Source organism: Carassius carassius, chromosome 39 (assembly GCF_963082965.1).
Source record: "Carassius carassius chromosome 39, fCarCar2.1, whole genome shotgun sequence".
Lineage (NCBI taxonomy): Eukaryota > Metazoa > Chordata > Actinopteri > Cypriniformes > Cyprinidae > Carassius > Carassius carassius.
In genome coordinates, this window is record NC_081793.1 from 19259842 (window position 1) to 19284082 (window position 24241).

General features: G+C 36.7%; 1 protein-coding gene across 1 annotated transcript; it reads right to left on the reverse strand.

The window, feature by feature from the left end:
• Positions 1–7438: 7438 nt before the first annotated feature.
• On the reverse strand, positions 7439–22855 carry LOC132121567 (zinc finger protein 518A-like). The gene is made up of 2 exons (XM_059531088.1): positions 22555–22855; positions 7439–14351 (listed from the first exon to the last, which is right to left on the reverse strand). Exon 2 carries the CDS (start codon positions 14331–14333, stop codon positions 9861–9863), a length of 4473 nt encoding a protein of 1490 aa, XP_059387071.1. The 5' UTR covers positions 14334–14351; positions 22555–22855; the 3' UTR covers positions 7439–9860.
• Positions 22856–24241: the final 1386 nt, after the last annotated feature.

Genomic DNA, 24241 nt, shown 5'->3' on the forward strand with positions numbered 1-24241 from the left:
AAAGCGCAAACGCAAATCCCATTGGCTAGTGGTCACCTTTAACCATTTAACTCATTAGTGCACCAGACACTACTGTGCAACTGAATGCACTGGTTGGAAAATGTGAGCAAAAAGAATAGACTTGATTAGATTGACTGTAATGATGTTAAACAGATTTTACATTTTACATTTAAGTACTTATAGCGGGTTCCTAATCTCTGACTTTATTATTGTCAGTCTTTTTTTTCCACAGAAACACTGAAAGAACTCAAGCTCCACCACAAGCTCATAGTTATGTAAGTTCAGTTTAATGTCCAAAATATGCATTTTCATGTAGGATGACATGGCTGCATCATTTTAGTTACATTAAATTGGGTTATTAATGAAGGAATTCAGCCGTTTCAAATCTTTTTTATATTGTTTCATTGTTGCACTTCTCATCAACAAGAATTTTATTTAGCCAAAAGATCTAGATGTAATTTTAGATAAATGTACATTTTATATTAAATATTGACTGCATTTATATCATGTTTTGTTAAATACAGAAAGTATGACTATAACTAAAAAATGAAATTAAAATGGATGATTTTTATCTATTAATTCACTATTTTTTCACTATTTATAATTATTTAACCGTTCACATCATTACTTTTTTTACATTCATGTGACCTAATATTTAAAGGAGCTATGTGGAGGTTTTTACTTAAAAAAAATCTTTAAGATAGAGTTTTCATTTGTACATGTATGAGCCAACCATGATGTAAAAAAAAGAATGACACCTCGACTGTCCACCACGGTTGCCTCTATCAGCCTGTAGGCTCAATTGTGTGTGGAGGAGTCGGGCCCGAATTGGCGCGAAAATTCACAAAATGTGACGTCATGCGCGTTCTCGTCTACTTGGGCTTACAACCATACGGCACGCCAGCCATTATAGTAAGCAGCGGCAATAGTGTTTTCAAATGGACTCTGCGGATGGAAAGAAGCGACCAGCCTCCAGCACAATTCAGACACCCACGGCTACTCCTCGTAAGTAAAAAAAAAAAAAAAAAAAGAGCGTGCGCACTGAGAACGAGCATGAGACTGGCTGCAGTTCCTCTAACGGCCACTGGTGTCAGTAATGGTTAGGAATTTCAGAACCTACGCAATGCTCCTTTAATCATTCCAAAAAAAGGACAACACTTAAGGTCTTTGGGGTCATTTTGACCCCAAACTTTTAAAAAGCGATTGCATAAGGAAATATACATTTTTTATATGGAAAACTATATATCATTTTTTTTATTTACTTCTCAACTATACATTTATGCTGTGTTTTTGTGGAAATTTTGAAGTTTTTTACCTATTTACTGCACAATTACATAACTAGGCCATAAATTGGCTCATGAAAAATGATTTTTTAAAGAAAAAATCACTTAAATGATGATCTTAATTAAATCTAAATAGTTTCTGGACATTGCTCTATGTGTTAGGGATAGAATACTGCCATCAAAAGGTTAGTCAAAAAACTTTATTTCTTATGGGTTAGGAATTAAAGTGCAATGGCCACATGTATCCACTAGAGTGCTATAGAGACTCATTCATTTTCACTTCATTTTTCTTGATGCTTCAACTTCTCCTCACAACTTTATGATATATATTTTGTGAATATTTATTTAAACATTTTGAAATACATAAAAAATCTGTAGTTTTGTCAGAGTTAGAATTTGTTTTTGTTTTCTAATATATTTTTAATTATCTGCTTTTGCAAATTATTATACATACATTTGAAAAAAACATTACAGGTCACCACTATGACATGATTGTAATCACACACTATTTATTTCAGAAAATTATTTATCAACAACTATTTATTTTTTTAGAACAAGAGATTTTAGAACAAGATGAATTTTAAAAGTAAATAAACCAATATAATACAAAACAACAGCACCAATAAACTGTAATGAACAGGAGTGAAGGGTACACAGAACAACTTTTTTTATAAATCACATGGCTAATAAACATGTGAAAGAACAAGCAGAGTGCAAAACACTGATAATGGTACTTCATATCATGAACTAAAGTCGATGCACATCTGGCAGATGTTGACAGTATGAGCAGTGCAGATGTTCTTCCAGTTTGTGCAGTCCCATCTGAACTCCACGTCTCTGCTGCGTGGACACACCTCACAGCGCTTTCTTTTTGTGGATGGATGAACTAAAGACCTTTTGGCCATAGTGCTGTCACAGAATGAGCTGTGTGCGGGAACCAGACTGCCACTTTTATACTCTAACTGGGATGTTTTCAAAATGCTGCTGCAGCTCTTTCATCTAACTGTAAACTTTCTCAGAGTGCAAAAGTTCATCTTTCTTGTATCTGCCCTTTCCCTCTCTTTCTCTTTCTCTATCTGTGTGTGTGTGTGGGGGGGGGGGGGGGGGGGAGACAAGCTTGTTCCATGTTGCATATGTGACATTTTTCAGATTTGTGCCAGTTTAGTTGATTTTATTTGCCAATTTCTATAAAAATGCTCTCTGTTGCAGTGGCATACGTGTGTTTGTGTGTGTGTGTGTGTGTGTATGAGATAGAAAGTTTGTTCCACTTTGGGTTTATGCTCTAGGATCAGACCTTGAATTAAATGTAAAAAATTTTAGATTTATGCCAGTTTAGTTAATTTTATTTGCCAATTTCTGTAAAAATGCTCTCTGTTGCAGTCACATACATGTGTGTGTTTGTGTGTGTGTGTGTGTGTGTGTGTATGAGATACAAAGTTCGTTCTACTTTTTATTTATGCTCTAGTACCAGATCTTGGTTTATTTGTAGAAATTTTCAGATTTATAATGGATTTAGTTTTATTTTTTTGACAAACAAAATTTTAAAAAGTCATTTTTTGCATTTTCCCATTCATTTTCAATGTGAGGTCTGTGACCCCAAAGACCTTAAAAGGTAAATTTTTTTTTACACACCTTTAGAACAACCAAATCAAGCCCAGTTTTGTGCATGTTTAGATAGATTATTTAGGAAATGTCACCGAGTTTCATGCCCCTGCGATGAAGGTAACACTTTTAAAAAATGAAGGAAAAGTCCATTGGGGTCATTTTGACCCCAAAGAGTGATTAAAGGTTAAGCAAAAATATTAATGCCTCTTCCTACTTGTAATGAAATCTCTTCCTTGGTTGGGAAGAAAAGTTTGCCGCAATTTCCGATTTAGGCAACTTTAACCAAACATTGCTTAGTCATTATATGACACATTATAGTCCACAGAAATCAGATAGCTCTCAGTATTTGAGCACCACTAGAAAACTGCAATTACTTCAACCATTGGCATTCACGGGATGGTGTGACCTATTTATTTTGTGCCTTATAGAGGCAAGCGTAGGCCTACTCCCTGATGTTCTGGTTTTGGTTTGACGGGTAATGGACAGAACTCTCAACTCAAAATCAGATGACATACTATCTGAGAGAGTGGGAGGAGGAGGCAGCAATTGAAAACGAGGCATCGAAGAAAAGGAAGGAGGACAAATAGATCCATAGACAGAAGAAGGCACAGACAGGAATAGAACAGCGTGGTGAGCTGGATACGTGGACGGGTGTCTTATAAATAGACTCCTTTGCTTAAAATTTAAGGATGGTTCTTTTTTTGTAAGCATTTTGGAATTCTTGGCCATAAATGTCAAATGTGGGGTAAGATATAATATTTATGAATGTGTGTAGGGACATATACATGTTAAAGTGAAAATTACCCTGGTAAGTTGGGGCAGAAAACTCAGATTGGCTTCTTGTTGCTGGTATTTTTTACTGGTATTTAATAAAAATAATAACATTTAAAATGTCATTATTTATTCTAACATAAAAATATATAAATAGTATTCATTAATTATTAAAATAATGAATAAAATATTAATGATAATACCTAATTGTTCAATGATATTATAAAATTATATATTCCTATTAAACAGTGCAACAAAATGGTGACCGTATAACTAATGCTTAATCAGTATTGTCCTCTTCCTTTTCTCATCTTTGTGTGTTAATGCTTTATTTCTCATGGAATGTGCTGCCATCCCTCCTTCCCGCAGGCCACTTTATGGCCTGAACCCCTTTAATGACAGGAAGTCAGAGGCAGTCTGCAGACAACTCTGGTACAAGCATGACCTATTTAAATCCTGTCAAAGCAGGCGGACCTGTCTCTCACTTTCCTGTTCAGTGAGGGTCCACAGATTTTCTGGAACACAGCATTGAATACCAGCACATAAAATCAATCGGATGATCCCAAACTAATCATTCATTCCCGATTGTGGGTGTCATGAGGCCACAAGTCTCCCCTGCTACAACGCCTCTTTTATGCATCTCAAATATCCTCGTAGTGACAAAGGATAATGACTCACAGCAAATCATAGCCTGTTAGAGATTTTGCCCTCATTATCATGACAGAGCCTTCATGAGAATGAAGGTGAAATTAGCGAGTGTATGGGACAACATCTAAAATAGGATAATAAATACATTCATTTGGAGTGTCATGTACTGTTAAACTTTATTCATGTATTGATTCTCTTGTTTCATTTGATAGATAACATCCACACTATCATAACTCTCTATTGAACCGGATTCACAAAGACTGCATAAAATAGGCTAAGTGTCATTGGAATATATGAAAATGAAAAGGCTCAGAAATTTGTTGGAACAATAAGAAATTATTAGAATACACGTTTATTAGAAGAGGAATGAAGAGACCAACTGCTTAAACCCCCATTTTTTTTTACTATCATTATTTTGTTTAACTGATACATGCCTTGATTAATACTTCTATATTTACATGTATTGTACTTTATTATATTGTATTATTTACTTCTATATTTATTAATGCCATTCTAGGTGTATGCATATTTTATTCATGTTCATAATAAAAAGGCATAAATAGAAGGCACATTTTATATTTTAAATTAATACAAATATTTATTATTACAATATGTGTTGGTCAAAACAATGGTTTCATATTTTTGCATGTTATCCTTTGCTTGTTCATAATTCTTCTTCCAGGGCAATAATTTGAATACCCCAACAAACTGACACACAAATGTTTGTTTAGGTTATGTTACTAAACTGTGGCTGACACATATTAGAATATTAAAGTAATTCGTGAATTTACAACACAAAATGATCTGTGCAATATTAGACACTGCGGTCCTTATAGGGAGTATTTTTGTGAAAGAATTTTGAAATTTATTACCATCAGGTTTGGGGAGTAACAGAATACATGTAACGTCATTTTGTATTTAAAATACAAAATAGGCATAAGTATTTAATTATATAAAATGTTTACATTTTAAATGTGTTGTAATCAAATTGGCAAATTGTTGCTGATCATATCTGTGCTCAGATATTTTAGGTATTTTGCAAGACCTTATTGATGGTGGGAAATCCTTCTCCACTTTTAAGGTCTACTTAACGGCTAGTGCTACATATCATGTTAGGTTTGGTGGCACTACGGTGGGGAAACACCCCCACCATTTATTATAGATTTATGAAGGGTGCCCTTCCAGTCACCAGAAGAGTAGTTCCAGTATCGGACCTCTCTTTGGTGCTGGAAGCCTTGTCTCAACAGCCTATTGAGCCCCTGGGAGATATCTCACTTAAGCTTCTGTCTTTAAAAGACAGCTCTGCTCCTGGCCTTGGCATCAGAGATTTGCACACTCTCTGTTCATCTCTTGTGCACTAAATTCTCTCTCAGTGGAGATAAGGTCTTTCTCAGGCCTAACCCAGCCTTTATGCCAAAATGATTCCCAGCTTTACTTGTGACGTGCTTGAGCTTACTGCATTTCGCCCTCCTCCATTCTCCTCTGTGGGGGATCAGAGGCTACATGTTTTATGTCCTTTTTTTGCCCTGCAAGTTTACATTACAGGACACTTTCAGGAGGAGTGGTCAGCTCTTAGTTTGTTGGACAATGCCTCTCTCATTAGCAAATGAATCTAAGGGAGTGCGGCCTCCAGCCTCAGAGCACACTCCATTAGGGACATGGTGGGTTCATGGCCTTTGTTTAAAGGGGTTTCCTTGCATGACATTTGTGCCGCTGCAAGCTGAGCCTCACATTTGTCAGATACTACCAGCTTGAAGTTACCCAGACCCCAGTAGTTCATTGTATTTTAGGTGTGGGTTCTTTGTAGCCTTGTGCACTTACACCATTTAAGCCTGGGTTGGCTAGCTCAGCTTTTTCATGTCATTAAGCAGGTCATCTGTACTTGACTGTACCCTGACACAAATTAAATATATGTCAATATATAATATACTATATGCCTTCAGCATGAGATGTGTTGTCATGTTTTGTATGCATGTTACCACATCATTTCTATTGCTGGTATTGCATTCTCACTTTGTGTGTGTTCTGATACTTGGTGATGTGTCAAGCACCATCTTTCCAGGTGACTGTCCTCTGGCTCACAGGGCCTCACTGTGAGTGTATTGAGAAACTGGGCTTCAGAACTGTATTCTGTTGTTTATCAAGTATAGTGACAGGTTTCGGGTGAAGGTGTTGGGAGGGCTTTGTCTCATATTTCATTGATCAAAATGTTATATTTAAAACATTAATCTCATAATATTATAGATGCATTTATAATTGCTTCAAATGCATCAATGTCACTAATTTTAAGAAGTGGTTCTGTGTACATCTAACTGCCTCCTAATTATAAAAAGAAAATAAATTCTATGCCTTTACATTTTCTATTCTCTCATTATCATTTATCCCTTCCTGTTTAAGCTTTTACTATTTTAAACGATGACTGAAACCATAAGTTGCTTTGGATAAAAGTGTCTGCCGAATAAATAAATGTAAATATAACATAAAAACAAGACATCAAAGTTAATATGACCCTTACCTTAAGTATCCCAAAGTATTTAGATTTAAGTTACTGACTACCTGAGTACTAAATTACTTAATTTTAATAATTAATAATTTTTAAAGCATGTATTTTGTAATCTGTTGTGAAATACATTTTAAAAGTAACCTTCCCAGTCTTGATTACCATTCAGATCGCTTCTCAGTTCGGCATAAATATCTCTGAAATGGTTCATCAGTTGTACATCTGCAACTGTGTTGAAGTGAATTATTATATCTATTGGATTAAAAAAAAAAAAACCAAAAAAACATTGATAAGCACAGTTGCTCTATTATGTATTCATTATATGTGTAGCTGACTCCACACAAACGTAGAGAATACGTTTCTTGTCAGAGGAAAAACACCCCTGTATTTGCATCATACTGCTGAATACCAATGAAGTCAATATTATGCCAATGTGCATATAAAACACTATTTGCATGACAGTACAGTATTGTATTACTACCTTAATGCAATACTGCCATCTAGAGGCGAAAGCTCCCTTGTAACATTTCCCTGCAAGATTAAAAGTAATATATATATATATAACTGCCAACCACAGAAGCGACAAAAAAAAAAAAGAAGACATTTTTACAGTAAAAAAAAACTCCATCTCTTTCAAAGGTATTTACATTTATTAAAGAAGGAACTGCAAGGAGGTGAATACAGTACAATATAGTGTCAAACTGGTGCATCACATTTTAGGCACTTAGCATAAAAAAATAAACTTGTCTCTCAAATCCCAATAAAACCTGTCTGACATGGGCAATACAAGGAAGCAAAGAAGGAAGAACTTTTTTGCTTAAGGACAAACATTATTTGGTTGTCAAGTGTCTGAGTGAGGACTATATTTTTGCTCATTCATGGCGTGACTTGTTGCAAGTTAGGCCAATTGAGCTGAATATTAGTCAACTGTTATGGTTTTGCATAAACAACTCCACTACTTCATGTATAACAGTGATTGTCATGTCACAAGAAGGGTGACAAACATACATAGTGAATACTGAAAATAAAACTTTATAGGCCAACAACATTCTCGTGTTATAAACAAAATTAACGGACCAAACACAGGAAAGTAAAGCTTCAGAAAAAAACAAACACTTATTCTGACAACTATAAAACACTGAACACTAGCTACTTAAATCAAGGATGGATTATTACTTCTCTACCATCAAAGCCTCTTTCAAGCACAATAGACAAAGACCAATTAATGGACACAGACAAATGAATACATCTGTCTTTACAATAAGTGAGCTCTCTCAGGGAGACTTAAGTGTGGCAGATCGGAGAACTTGAGGACTTTGTGTAGATTAGATTTAAAAGAAATTCTATAAAATAAACTTTAAAAAAATCAGCAGACTCAGATTAAAAGCACCACTGAGTACACCATCAGTTCTCGACAGTGCTGACATTTAAAACAAAAGCTGCATAACATTTAAATAGTAAACCATGCTTTTAATGCAATGGATATACTGAATGTTATAACTGCGAAAACAGGTGACCACCTCAATTTTGTTTTGATTTGTGTTTTAAACTCAATTTGTGATGTAAACCATTAACCAATTGTTTCTATGGAACATACACTGAAAAGGCTTGATATTCATACTATCAATGGGAAAATAGTGTCTAAAAATAGTTAAGGAAGTCTGGACTCCTAATTTTATGGTTTACAAATCAGTTGAAAACAAAAATCAATGTAGCGAGGATGAATGGTCACAACTTAAACTTTGAACTCTGCTAAGCACACAAGAATCTTACAAATCTGGACTTTATCATGAAAAACACACCCTCTTGTTAAAACTTTGAGGCAGAATGAGGCACTCAAGTATTACAGAAAATGAAAATACAGTTAGTGTTTGGTTGGCTTTTTGAGGTTTGTTGGCTTGCATCTCAATACATCCTGTTTTATCTTTTTTGTTTTTTTGTAAAGAATAATAGTACATTGACAGGTGCATTACTTCATTTCAAATGTGAAAAAAGGACAACAAAAAGCACCAAAGCCATAACTAACAGATGTAGGTTCAGAATACCTTTACAGAGAACAATTCCAACTATTATAAAGTCCATTATTGCTACTGAAAGGACACTGGGTCTGATTTGACATAATGAAGGGAGATGCATGGAACCAGCGAAACATGAAACTGACCCGAAGAAACAATATGAGAACAAATACAGAGTATTAATGTTAAAAGGACATAATTTTAACAAGATGGTTTCCACAGGAACCAGCCGGGTTTGTTTTAGGCAATATCATGCCTCTCAAAATTCCTAAATAATACTTTGATTGTTCACACCCAAAATGAAAATTCTATCATCATTTACCCACCCTAATGTCACCTCAAACCTGTAAGACTTTCTTTGACCTCATTCACATTAATTGCACGAACAAAAACTTTTGATATAAACTTCAGAATGTATTTTTTTGTGTGTGTGTTTCACAGAAGAAAAAGTTGCACAGGTTTAGAACGACATGAGGGTGAGAAAATGTAACTTTCATTTTTGGGTGAACTATCCCTTTAAAATTTGCATTAATTGGAAATCAAAATTGGTTCAGTGATGTAGGTATGACATATGTAGCCAACTTAAACTATTAAACACAGCTTCAGAATGAGAGATAATTATTTATGAACTGGACCATTCACGCACTCAAAAATTATGGAATTACCTGAGAAATCAATTCAATTGTCTGCATTAAAAGAGGTCTATAAGAGACAGCACCATCTTATACCAGTGATCTTTCTGCTTGCACCATAAACATACAGTGTGTCCAGTTTTCACAGTTCCGTTCTATACATACTCAAGGGTTTAGATTTAAATATACAAAAGGTGAAAATTATTTACATACAAACTCATTTCAGGTACCAAACTCTTCTCTATTACACTGAAACATTTAAAAGCTTCTGAAGAGAATTCTATGGAAAAATATCATCGACAGGTTAACTTTATCTTGTACTATTAAAAGAAGAAAAGGATTACAAAAAGTCTTTTCTACAATGAAGGATGGCATTTGAACCCAATCCAGGGGCTGTGTACTTGCATTACAGCAGCTTATTCCAGTCTCTTGTTGCCTCCATTAGATGCCGTTGACCATGGCCGATCCAGTCTTCTTGGTTGTTGAAAACTCGGCCACAAAACCAGCAACAAAATGTTGACTGCTGCTCTGAACCAGAAGAAGAGGACCTCACCACCTCATATTTATTTCTGCTAGTCTTTTTTAACTTCAGTTTCAGAATGAATCTCTCTTGAACAACACCTCCTACTGGCCTTAATCTTTCACTCCCACTGCCATTGGAAGCATTCTGCTTTGAAGGTGTTCTTGGAGGCTCGGAGAGGGCTTTAACTGTATTTTGGGACAAAGCCACTTTGAGAACTTCACCTTTGTATTTGTTCACTGACCTCATGATGCTAGCAACTTCAGGAATGTCTGCATCCGGATGGTTCAGCACAACCACAGGCTGGTTTCGATGGGGACATTTGATTTCTTGAAGTGGACTAAAGGGACAGAGTCTCAGCGTTCTTACAACATCTTTTGCAACAGGCTCCCAAATTGAGATAGCATCTTTCTCAGCAGACAACTTGCTTGAGATTCTCCTCATTTTGGAGGAGCTCTCCAGCATTTCCTCAAACAAAGCCCTTCGTCTCCGTTTCCTTTGGCTTCGTGGACGGATGGAACAGGGAACATGCGGCACCTTCTGTAAAGCTACATCATGATCAGACCTGCTTTTGATTTGAACATTGGACTGGGGTAGAATGTGTTTAAACTGGGATGCGGGGATGAGTTTATGAAGTGAATAAGTAGAGGTTTGAAGACCTGACCCTAAAGATTTATTTGAGGACATTAACAAACAAGGTGACTGCAAAGAGCTTGTGGCAAGGTATACTGACTTTTTGTCTGTGGTGTATGGAGCAGTGGAGAGAAATCTAGTGCCATTAGGACCTCTTACTACCTTAAGGAAAACCCTGTTTTTGACACCCTCATTTACCCTGCCCTGGTTCAAAATTTTCCTGTCTGAATTATTCAAAAGTATACCTGACTTAGCAGGAGAAAGGTATCGAACCAAGTAAGCTTGTCTCCCAGTCTGCAAAGGACTGGTTTTATCTGCTGAATTCACAGGCATGGCCAATACAGGACGAGTTGAAAACACAGTCTTAGAACTTGAACCACTTGACTCACTACTAACAGAGGTAACAGGGAGTGGTCTCTGAACTAAGTAACAGGTCTGTGGCATGTTGGTCACGGGTTCTCCAGATGGAGACTTGACAGCACCTGATAAGAGAAGAGATGTTTTAAGAGCAGAAGCACTGACGAAGTAGCGGTTTCCACTGCCACTTGGTGCCATCTGGGCAGATGCTTGATCTTTAGTTTCAAGATTTGAACTTTGTGCAGACATGCCAATTCTGCCTCCATTTAAAGTGAGAGCTACTCCTGTAGCCTTGCTGGTCATCTCAATCCCGGGTTTCACATAAGACACATTAATGTTGGGAGAACAGGATTTAGTAATTCGCTTGAACCCGGCTCCACTTTTCAGCTGAACTGGCACAGCATATGGAGTGTCTGTGGTTTGAAGGAACATCTGCTGTTTTCCTTCAGGTGTCTGCAAGATCCGAAGTGTGGTTTTGGTCGGCCTAACAGTTTCCTGTGCTGTAACCGAAGACCTCTTTCTTTCTTTTTCAAGTTGCTGGCTGATGATGGCGTCTGAGTGCTTTTCAAGTATCTTGCCCAAATCAGCTGCACTTCTCAAGCTTGCTGCTGCATTCTCAGTGGCAAAGGTGATACCTTCCTGTTTCTCCTCTAGTGCTGATGAACAACTTCCTTTTTCTGGAGGCACAGGAACGAGTGAATCATCGACAGTAGCTATGCACTCATCGACCTCAATATCACTATCTGACACTCTCTCTAATGCATTCTCTCGGCTTTCAGAGACTGGATCACTCTCATTAGCCCCTCCCTTGCTATCTTCTTCAGTTGAAAGAGGCGGCGATGCTGGCAGAGTTAAGCTCCAATCACCAAAATCCTCCTCACACTCTTCTTCCTCCAGCCCCTGCGGTGAGTCTTCCTCAGGCAGCAATGAATCAGGAGAGCTCCCAGAGGTATCTTTAGAATAATTGTGGAAACTAAAGACCTCTTGACTTGGGGAACTGAGCAAGTTATTTTCAACTTCTGTGTTACAATCTTTGGCTTCAGTTGATTCACTTTTACTAGTTTCATTTAGCAAGTTTGCCTCTGTGGTTTCATTTTTAGTTACTTCAGAGGACTTTACAACAATGTTGTCTGAGGCTGGAGTCCCACTCGAGTAATAATGAGCATTTGAGTAAAACTGAGACCTCTCTCCAACTTCTGTGTCAGAGGTCTTAAGGTCAGTCATCTTACATATGGTCTCAACTTTGTCAGAACCAGAGTCCTGTCCTTCTTTACCCATTAAATCAAGCATGTTCTTCTTGACAGGACTTTTAATAGGGGAGTTTGGTTCAATGCTATTCTCAAGTGGTTCATCACATTTTGAGCTGAATAGAGGTTCCTGGATAAGAGATTTCTCCGACAGCACTGAAAATGTTGCATATACAGTTGTTTTTGATGGAAGTTTAGATTTCAGGATATCAGTGTTTGTGGATTTGACTTCTACAGACATTTCAGGGTCTGATTTTGAATCAGAAACTGCATCATGACCTGTGGTTTCATCAGCAGGCGACTGTGATCCTGAGGATTCATCCAAAATTGAAGCTAAGGCTGTAGCCTTATATCTAGATGAATCTATTTCAGCCATCTGCAGATCAGAAAGTATGGTCTCAGAATCAGTGGAGGAAAGCTCTGAAGTTGAAACAGGAAGTGTTCTGGCTATCTGGTTATCATCAGTGGAGCATTTCTCACTTGAACACAGGAAAGATACGTCATGAATATGAGGTGATGACCTCCCATTGGATTGACGGCTCTGACACTGGGAAATTACAGCATCTTTTGATGTCGCAGACAGTACTTTAACACTATGCAAGACATTATCCTGCCCTGCTTTACATGCACTCTCAAAGCTAATTTTGTGCTCCTCTGTCAATGGGAAATGGTTGCCAATGTGATTTTCAACTTCCTGTGACTCTTCTTTTATTGAAGACGCCTCATTTGATTCTCCTGATTCTAAACTGAGGAGAGATCCTATGCTTGGTGAAGATGAAGAGCAGGGACTGTTGGTCATTTTATCTCCGTCGTCACCGATGTGCGAATCAGAAACCTCATTTTCGGTGGAGTCCTCTTGTTTTGTCGGTATGACTTTTAGAACTAAATGTTTTTTCCCATCTACCATCTTAAAGCCCATGACTTTAGTGGTGCAGTTCGGTGGAACAGAAATTTTATTCTTCACCATCAGAACAGTCAGTCCATTGCTGTTGGTTGAATTCAGAAGATCTGGACAAATCTCAAGCTCTTGTAACTTTGTTTGTGGCGTTGTTGATGGAATGAGTTGCAAAGTTTGCGGCTCACTGTTTAGGGGAGACTTTGTCCATTTAATACTCTCTTTTTTAACCCCAACAGCTCTTTCAAGGAACTGCTGGGTCTCCTCCAAGTTTTTTTCAGGATTAAACAACCTACCGTTATGATCAAGCAGACCAAAACCAGGGATTGAGTTAAGTTTCGACATCCACTGTGGTTCTCTGGATCCTCCAACTGGAGGAGACTTTTTAAGCAACTGTTTTACTCCAGATGAATTAACTCCAGAATTGTCCTCATTTGTTTTCCACTTGTTCATCTCCTCACCATGTGCCACAGTAAGATGTTTGTTCAGGTACTCTCTGCGAGCTGCACTATATCCACAAATCTGACAAGAGAAAGGAAAAGTCCCAGAATGCATCACATTATGCCTCTGAAGCTCCCCTTGTGTGGGGCTACCATGCGGACATTTCACACATTTGTGATTACGTTCATTGTGATGATGAATGTGTTGAACAAAGGTTCCTGCATCTCGAGTGGAGAAATCACACTTTTTACAGCGAAACTGTCCATTACGGCTGTGGCAGTTGGTAAAGTGCCTCGTGAGCAAAAGAAGTGAATACTGCACCCCATCGTTGCAAATCTCACACGTAACCAAAGTGTTTCGATGTCCGATGCGATGACGTTGAAGAGATGAGAATTCATTGGTGACAAACAAGCAGAGATCACAAGGATAAGTTGGAAGTGTACCCTTGTGTGTACCTTGAAAATGTTTCAGCAAGTCGTTAGGGCTGTAAGTGGTGTCATCTTTGCATTCTGAGCAACAAAAACTCAGTATTTTTCCAGAGAAGATTGCACCCTGCTGCATCTTACATGGAGTCATTCCAGAAGCTTTGCCGTCTACTTGAAGATTATCAGTGGTTGACTCCTCATGGGGTGCTTCATCTTGGTCACAATGCTCATTGCAAGAGGCTGTCTCTGGAAGCTGATGTGCCAACTCAAGAGGCAAAGTGTGGTCCAATGAGGTTTCATCATCCTGGCTCTGGTCATGGCTCTCAGGGGGATTGTCTGATGTTGTCTGGTCAACATCCATGCTTTAGAATAAAGGTTCCTGCAATATTAAAAAACAAACAAACAGAATTATATTGTAATATGGGAATAATACTACTGCACAATTCATGTTTTACAGCATATGAGGAAATTTACCCCTTTAGTAAATGACACTGTGCTTTATGTAAGCTTTTTCTCAAACATATATGGAACATGTAGAGTATATAAGTATTACACAAATAATTTAACTTCAACTTACAGTAATTTTCAACAAAATGAATTACTTTACGCTGCATTCTCTCTCCTGTGCAGTCTACAATAATAGTATTTGTTTAAAAATTACAGACTACATCCTTTTGCCTTTTATGCTTGTGTTGGCACTGGCACGACCACTGCGTTGCCCAACTCATAAGCTCTGCCATTTCGGTGGCATCTAAGAAACATCAAACGGCAAAGAAAATGAAAACTAAACTATACCATGCTAAGTTTCAGCTGTGCAGCGCAGCCCTTTTATCAGCTCGGACCGTGACGTAAACAAACTTGTCCGAGCTCAGAACAGCTTTCCTCGGGAGCCAAAGTTGATTTTGCTACACTTGATTCATGATTTACTGCACAGATGCAACAGTTCTGTGAGATCCAGTGAGAAGCATTTGAATTCGCCACACAATGATAAGGTTACTGTGAGATCTAGTGAGAATCATTCAGTTTCTGCACAGAAATCTCTGTTATAAACAGCACTGACATAATTCAGGAAACCAGAAGCAGTAACGCTTACTGTTACCTTGGTGTTGTGGTAGAAATAGTCGAATGCATTATATCATTCATTTCAGGGTTTGTACAACCTTTAGAGAGAAATTCAAGCACTTTTCAATGACTTTCAAGCATTTCAGCACTTTTTCAAATATTTCTAGGACTTTAAAGCTCTAATATGACCCAGTTTGACAGTTTTACAGGTGCTGGTCATATAATTAGAATATCATCAAAAAGTTGATTTATTTCACTAATTCCTTTCAAAAAGTGAAACTTCTGGATTATATTCATTCATTAAACACGGACTGATATATTTCAAATGTTTATTTAAATTTTGATGATTATAACTGACAAATAAGGAAAATCCCAAATTCAGTATCTCAGAAAATTTGAATATTACGTAAGACCAATACAAAGAAAGGATTTTTAGAAATCTTGGCCAACTGAGAAGTATGAATATGAAAAGTATTAGCATGTACAGCATTCAATACTTAGTTGGGACTGCTTTTGCCTGAATTTAGAGATGCATCGATCCGATACGTGGGATTGGTATCAGCTCCGATCCTGGCCTTTTCTGCGGATCGGGTATTGGACAGACGGGACCGATCCAAATCCAATACTGTGCATGTACTATTCTGTGTAATTGTTGAGCTCCACGAAAGGCACAAAAACATTATAAAGCACCAAAACGTTTTTGGGCACTATGTTTCAAGAGTCCTGAAGCGGTTCCCTAGTTCAATGTGAGGTACAGAATAATAAATTTAAGTCATTAAATTCAAGTTCACAAACTCTTCTTTCTGCTGCGGCTGTGTCATCCTCCATTCAGCAATCAAACTGTGTGTTGTGTTCAGTTACTACAGTCGAAGCAATGAAACTCTCTTCAAGAGCGCACAGTAACTGAGGTCTAAAACTGTTCAAAGAAAAGGCTCATTAAATTAACGCACATTTAATACACTATGTATCAATATCTCTTCCCTTTGCACTAGTGAAACGGACGAATCCTTTGATTTAACCAGTTCTTCTTAGTGAACCGGTTGAACCAGTTCACCAAATTGGATTGAATCGTTTGAACCGGTTCGCGTCTCTAGTAAGCATCAATCTACAAATTACTTAAATTATTCACTTTTTTAACACTCCCTCTGAGTCTAAACAAACCAATATCCCGGAGTAATGAATTTACTCAAACAGTACACTGACTGAACAGCTGTGAAGAGAGAACTGAAGATGAACACAAGCCGAGCAGCATGTGTGTTGTACTAACTGTTCTATGTGGACTTGGAGGGCTGCGTAGCCTGCACACTGTGACTCCGTGTTGTTTCAAGCTCATAATTTTGCGCACGGGATGCGCATAAGTGCTCTGTATTGGCACCTTCAGTATTATAATATTTTCTGCGAAATCAAATATTATTAATAGTCATTCTTGTTCTGTCCTATCTATGATATGTTGCTGCCTTTATTATTGTGCTATACATTTAAAAGAAACATTTTATATTTTTATATAAATGTAAATACTTGTTCTTAAATTAATGTACTTTACAACAATACAAAGAGCAATGTGTAACATTTTACCAGATTTTAGACTTCTTTTATTTGTTAATATAATATTTTACTAGATTTTATAAAAAATATTGTGCACCTGTGATTTTTCTAGAACTAGATTTTTTGCTGCTGAATAATCCACTAACCTAGTTTATAATTTTATTATACTATTATTATAATTATTATTTTTAATTTGTTATTTTTCATTAAAATGAAGTTGTCTATATGTAGTAGATTGTGTTTAACACAAAAGAGTGATGATTAGGTCAACACAGCGTATAGAAATTCTACATATTTATATATAAAAAAAAATTCTGTGCTGGTATCGGATTGGATTGGTAACGGCAGATATTCAGAATTTTCTGTATCAGATCGGATCGTTTCTGAAAAAATGGTATCGTTACATCCCTACATGAATTACTGCAGCAATGCAGCGTGGCATGGAGTCGATCAGTCTGTGGCACTGCTCAGGTGTTATGAGAGGCCAGGTTGCTCTGATATGCTTCTGCATTGTTGGATGTGGCATATCGCATCTTCCTCTTCACAATACCCCATAGATTTTCTATGGGGTTAAGATCTGGCGAGTTTGCTGGCCAATTAAGGACAGGAATACCATGGTCCTTAAACCAGGTACTGGTAGCTTTGGCACTGTGTGCAGGTGCCAAGTCCTGTTGGAAAATGAAATCTGGATCTCCATAAAGTTGGTCAGCAGCAGGAAGCATGAAGTGCTCTAAAACTTCCTGGTATATACGGCTGCGTTGACCTTGGACCTCAGAAAACACAGAGGACCAAAATCAGCAGATGACATGGCACCCCAAACAATCAAGGACTGTGGAAAATTTACACTGGACCTCAAGCAACGTGGATTGTGTGCCTCTCCTCTCTTCCTCCAGACTCTGGGACCCTGATTTCCAAAGGAAATGCAAATTTTACTTTCATCAGAGAATATAACTTTGGACCACTCAACAGCAGTCCAGTCCTTTTTGTCTTCTTGACGCTTCTGACGTTGTCCGTTGTTCAGGAGTGGCTTGACACAAGGAATGTGACAGATGAAACTAGGGATGCACGATCATGATTTTTCATGGCCGATTCCGATACCGATTTTTTACAAGCAAACTGGCGGATTCCGATACCCGATTTATTTTTCTTTAAGCAACAAACAAAAAAGAAGGAAAGTATGCATAAACAAGATGTTTATTTGGTATTTAATAGGCCAAACTGGCTTTTGGCTATTGAAAACAATAACCATAACCATCTGAAATTAACGGCAGTAACTGCACAGTAAATAGCCTACATTCAATACAAACATAGATGGTACAGACATCAGGCTTTAGCTTTTGTTTTTGAATTGGGTTGAAACTACATAGAACTGGCGTTAAATAAAAAGATTAACTGTAACCATGTGAAATTAAAGACAATAACTGTATAGCTCTACAATCCAAACAACAAAATCAACACACATTCAATAAGATGTTTCTTAATCAGCATTCAGTATTTGTTTTAGTTTTTAAATTTGGTTTTAAATTAAAAAAGGTCTTTACTAGTGAGACTAAATAAATGTATGCTATATAAATACATTATTCTAAAATGTTAAAATCAAATAATGTTGGTGCGAATAAAACAAAGATGCAAAGTGTTTCATTCATCCAATTAAAAAAAATAAAAATAATAATAATAATAATAATAATGGGTAATGATTCACATCTATATTGTTTTACTTGAGCCAATGAATAACAACAATTATAACCAGTAGACATCAGCAGAGCACTTTTTGGCTTATTAGTCATTCATTTCTACTTTTTCAAAGTCTGCTTCATAGTCAATTCTTCCACATGTACAGCACATATATACAGATAATTTATTTTCTCTATATTTTGAAATGATAAAAATCACTATTCTAAAATATCAAATCATCAAAAAAAACAAAGTACACCTTTGTGTATGAAGCAAGTAAGAAAAGTCAAAAACTTTTCTTCAATTTGCTACTAAATCACACAATCACTGAAGATGGTCAGTTCCATAGGCAAGAAAAATAATGGTACATTTAATAAGAGTGAAATATATACATTATCTGTATTAGTGTTGTCAGGGTACCAAAATTTCAGTATTCGGTACCGATACCAGTGAAAATCCACGGTTCTCGGTACCAATTTCGGTACCAAAGCAAACACAAAACTTTTTAGCACTAAAAATAAAACCAATGCCATTCTTTATACTTATTTACAATTGTGTTTAAAGTTTTTCTACAAGTTATATAATTATGAAAAACAGTAAACAAGTTTCACCCAAATGTCATTTGTCTTTTAATTTATAAATTTAAACACATTTTATTTTTGGTAAATAAAGGGGATTTGCTATTAAAATTAAAACATGGAAGAAATATTGTGATTTATTTCTTTAAAAAATAAAGTTTAATAAATTTTTTCAACAGTAGTAGCAGTATCACATACATTTTACTAAATAATAGTAATATTTCTAGCACAATGCCTTTATGTAAAAATTAACTTTTAGGCCTAATGAATGCATATTTGTCATTTTAACTGAACTTAAGACTGGTGGTGATGCTTAAGATATTTTTAGTCATTGAGGGTTTTCTGTAAAAAAAATAGTAATAGATCATATTAATTATTAAAAGATAATACTACTATTAATTCTACTATCATACTAATGTATATACAATGCACTATGAATTGATGAGCTACTGGGTTCATGAATATTAATCATGTTGTCTGCGTTTGGTCAAACTGATTTGCTGAAATCAAAACAGGGACGGTACTAGATTAAATGAGCCACTGAAATTGCCATTTGCGCATTAGCTCCGCCCATTACCGGAGAAAACGGTATGTCTTCTGCTTGTTCGAAAATGAATATGAATAATTCTAAATGAACTCCATTATTTTGACAGGAGAAGACAACAAAGAATAGTTTACATGTAGCATGTTGATTCAGCGTGGTAAGACTCTCGCTCTCTTTGCATGTGTGAGAAACAGCGCTATCAGTAAAGCGACGGTGAGTCGTGCGCCTTCACAAAGAGTTTACAGAGCATCAAATACAGGTGCGCTGTGTGTCCATTGAGATGAACTGAAAAGTTCAGATCGCTTGATGGAGAGAGAACTCTGAAGCTCAGATGCTGAAATTAATGCAAGTGTCATGCGCTTCAGTCTATGTAGTAAACAAACCCGCACGTCTCTGCCATTCATTAATTCACATAGAGACACGCAGAACACGGATTCATATTTCAAACAACTTTTGCGGCTTAACATTTACAGATACTGGTCCATATGGAGATTTGATTTGATTAATTTACGCTAACTTTGACAAATTCCATGACTGTCCATATTAAAATGTAAGTTTCATTTTCATGACTGGATTTTGAGATTCCGTCCTCGTTTTCTGCTTCGCGGAAATCATAGCGCTGAACCGGGTTTGAACGGGACCTCGGTACTACCGGTACTTTAAGAAACCTGGTACCGTCACATTTAAATTTTTTTAGTACCGACTTGGTTCCGAAGTACCGGGTCTTTTGACAACACTAATCTGTATATAAAAAGTAGATTTTGCATGTGTTACTGTTGTTAACAAAAGTCAATTTTGTATGCATATTAACTCAAGCTTAGTGCTTTACTGTCAAATCTGTATTAACAATAAACAAAGAAAAATAAACAAGAAATTAACATGAAATATTATTAGTAACTGTACTTAAATGCAAAACAATAGTAATTTTATGATTAAATTATCTTTATTTTTAATACCCCCACACACCATCCCAAGCTCTACCAAATCTAGTATAATTTAGTGGCGCTGGTACCACTGCTCTCAGATGTTAATCTGGAGCCCTGTATAGGCAGAGTTGTATCCTATGCTGCAAAATAAGTATAAAAAAAAAACGTATAGCCATGAATGCTGATAAAAGCACTTCTATGAAATGTCAATGTAATTAAAAGTTCAATTATTACCAGGCAGCCCAGATGGATTTTAATTTTTTTTACATATATATTTTACACCATAAAGTATAATATTCCAAACAATATTTGATAAGGGGCAGATGATGTGTAGAATTTTGTGCATTGGTTATACGAGTTCTATGATAATTTTCAGAGCACTCTGCAGATTTCTATGTGGGCCTAACCATCACAACGTTTGTATGCGTTTAAGAGATGTTCCGAACAGCATACTACACTTACTGCAATCTATACTACGCATATGCAAATTTTCTGTATACATAAAATACATTAATGACCCACTACATTTTCAAAAATGACCCATTTCCAATGTGAAGAATGAACTGGCAGAGGAAATTAAAACTGCAGATTTTTAGCATATTTGACTCATGATTGAACCGAAGCCTTTTTTTAACACAAAATTGGAAATAATAAATGGATGCAATGTAAATGATAAATGGATGTAATGGAATGATGTCATGTGACAAATGTACTGAGCTAACCTAATGCTCTAATATGGTTTAATACTGTTTACTGTGGAAAAATGCTCAGAAAAACTTAGTATTTACACTTGTAGCCTATAATGAACATGTAATAAAAATTTATGTGCAAATTGAAATGAAATTATGTATAAATAAATGTCCATCATTTATCACAAATATGTTGTGATTCAAATAATTATACAACAATCAGTACAATTTGCAATTAAGTCATAATCCCACTTGTTGTGATCAACATTTTATTTTGAAGGTCATAAAAAGAGCTGTTGAACTATTTTAGATCTATTTTATCATAGTTATCATCTGTAGTGCAGTTTGTCTTGATTTCATGTGATCATTTTTATATGGCTGAACGGTCTCATGACTACAGCAGTTTAATTCTAGTTTGCCCCTCTGAAAGATGAGTTTGTGTGTTGAAAGCTTCATAAAAGTAAAATAGGTCAAAATACACATAATTTCTGAAACACAAAATAAAGCGCCTATTATTAATATATTTTAAGACTACTTTGGCACAAATAAACCTATAAACATGTAAATGTGCCAGAAGTCAACTTTGTGGACAGTGTGAATGCCTTCAAACTAATTTTCAATAATAATTAATAATTGAATTAAAATAATTTAATTTAGATTCAATAAAAACAGATTTCTTATTGATTGCATCTTATTAAGCAACTGAGCAATTTGACTACCATCGGCTGTAACTGTGATCAGCATCACTAACTTATTCAAACCTTTAGAAAATACATTTATTTCACTGAGCTATCTGGTGAGCTGTGGAAACACTGGGGCTTTTCCCCGTTTTTATCATGACTTATATACTAATATCATGAAAATACTTATATACTAATATTTTCAGTGCCCCTAGAAAGTGAATGTAGGAACAAGTAATGTATAAAATGATGTGCCATGCATCACTTCAAATGTAAACTCGCGTGTGAAGTGTAAACTTCATAATCTCATGGACATTTTAGTAGACTGCGTTGATTTATTTTCCACAACTACTGTATTAGTCAAACTTTTGACCAGATTTCATTACTTCACATTAGCTCTACAGATGCACAAACAAACTTTTTAAAAACATGACACAAAACCAGTAACAACCAACATCTTAGTTATGCATCTGCGAATGATTAAATTAGGTTAGGTTATCTGAATTAACTTGACATTCACCAACTTTGTCCGACGCGGATTCGCACAATGCACATCCAACTAAAGGAAGTGGCATGTCAAACGACTCAACACGACAATTATGGCCGTGCATTTTTAGATGCACACCGACTATCCCGGTACTCTCTTAGCGAACACGTCAACAAATGACACTCAGTCATTCACTCAAAAACCATGCTGTTTATCCACATCAACAAAAATAAAGCAAATCGCCCCCACCCACGCTGGATGTAACCAAACGGTTACAAACAAAGAAGTCCACGCAACAGCACACTATTAAAAAAAGTGACCGTTATGGTCGAACTGAATTCCATTATGCATTAATTGAAACTGCTGTTTTAAATAAGCGTAGTTTAGAGAAATGTACCTCTTTTTTTCTTTAGACTGGCAGGTCGGTGACGGCAGCCATGACAGTTCCATCCGGGTTCCGCTCCCTTCACTGCGCGTGAGGCAGGAACTCAGAGCGGATGAATATGGATTACCTGAAACTCATTAGATTGTCTTTACCAACACACACACACACACACATATATATATATATATTTAAGTCTCAAAACAATGCATATAAATGGAATACAACGTTCCTTTGGTTAATTAAAGAATATAACGTGTTGTTTAAAGTCCATGGCGCTCTCGCTCTGTTTTAGAAGCAGTTAAGTCCATTCTTAAAAGTGGCCATGCATACTGCTGTTTTGTAGACTCTAGGGACGCCATGACTCACTGATGATCATGGCGCGCCATCTTGATCTACAATATCATTCTTCTAACGATAAATAGTGGGTAATTTATAGACACACAGAGGTGACGCAAATAGATGTATTTAAGTAATGTAAACATTTTATTCAATGTCATTTAACATAACTTTATTGTCATTCTTCCACATACGCAGTATACAGGAAAGCGAAATGTCGTTTCTGACGGCCCAAGGTGCAATTGACAAAACAAGTATAAGCACTCATGACAGCAGGAATTTAAACATATGGGCACATTAAACATAACATAATAAAAGCAATAATGCAACATCATGAGCAATAAACAGGTAGGAGTGTTACATTGTAGTAATGTGAGAAATGTAAGAATAAAGTGCTAGTGCACAATTGAGGTGGATCAGAGCAGACAAAATACTGTTAAATAATGTGCATTTGTATAATGTATAGTGCACATTGGGTGGCTAAGTGCGGCTGTATGTAAACTGACCGTTGTGCAGTTGTGTAAAAGTATCTATAGTGCACAGTTTCAAGTGCAAGTGCAGGTATGTGAATATCCGTTGGAGTGGTTTTACTGTAGGCATGGGATGGGAAGGCAGTTTATAATGGGTGTAAGATGCATGGTGGGTCTATCAACTTATTTAGGATGGTATCAGCTTATTCAGGATTCTGACAGCCTGGGGGGGAAAGCTGTTGCAGAACTTTGCCATGTGGGTCCTGAAACTGCGTAGTCTCCTGCCTGATGGCAGGGGGTCAAACAGATGGTGGAAGGGGTGATGGGAGAGGCTCTGTGTACACAGAATGCCTGGAAGATGTCCTGGATAGAGAGGAGGGAGACCACTTTGATCCTTTCAGATGTCCTCACTATGCGCTGTAAGGTCTTGTGTTCTGCTGTTTTGCAGATTTTGAAATACACAGTGATACAGGATGCTCTCTACAGTTCCCCTGTAGAAGGTGGTGAGGATGGGTGGTGGGAGCCTTGCTCTCTTTAGCTTCTGAAGGAAGTGATGTCGTTGTGCCTTCTTCACAGTGGAGTTGGTGTTGATGGACCAGGTGAGGTCATCAGAGATGTGCACACAGAGAAACTTAGTGCTGCTGACTCCCTCTACAACAGAGCCATTGATGAGCAGAGGAAGATGGTCAGTTGTCCTTCTCCAGGAATCAATAAACAATCTTTTCTGTCTTCTCCACATTGAGCAACAGATTGTTGTTGTGGCACCAGCTTACCAGTTGTTCCAACTCCTCTCTGTATGTTGTTTCGTTTTCGTTGCTGATGAGGCCCACAAGTGTCATGTCATCTGCAAATTTGATAATAAAGTTGGATTCCGACTTGGCTGTGCAGTCGTG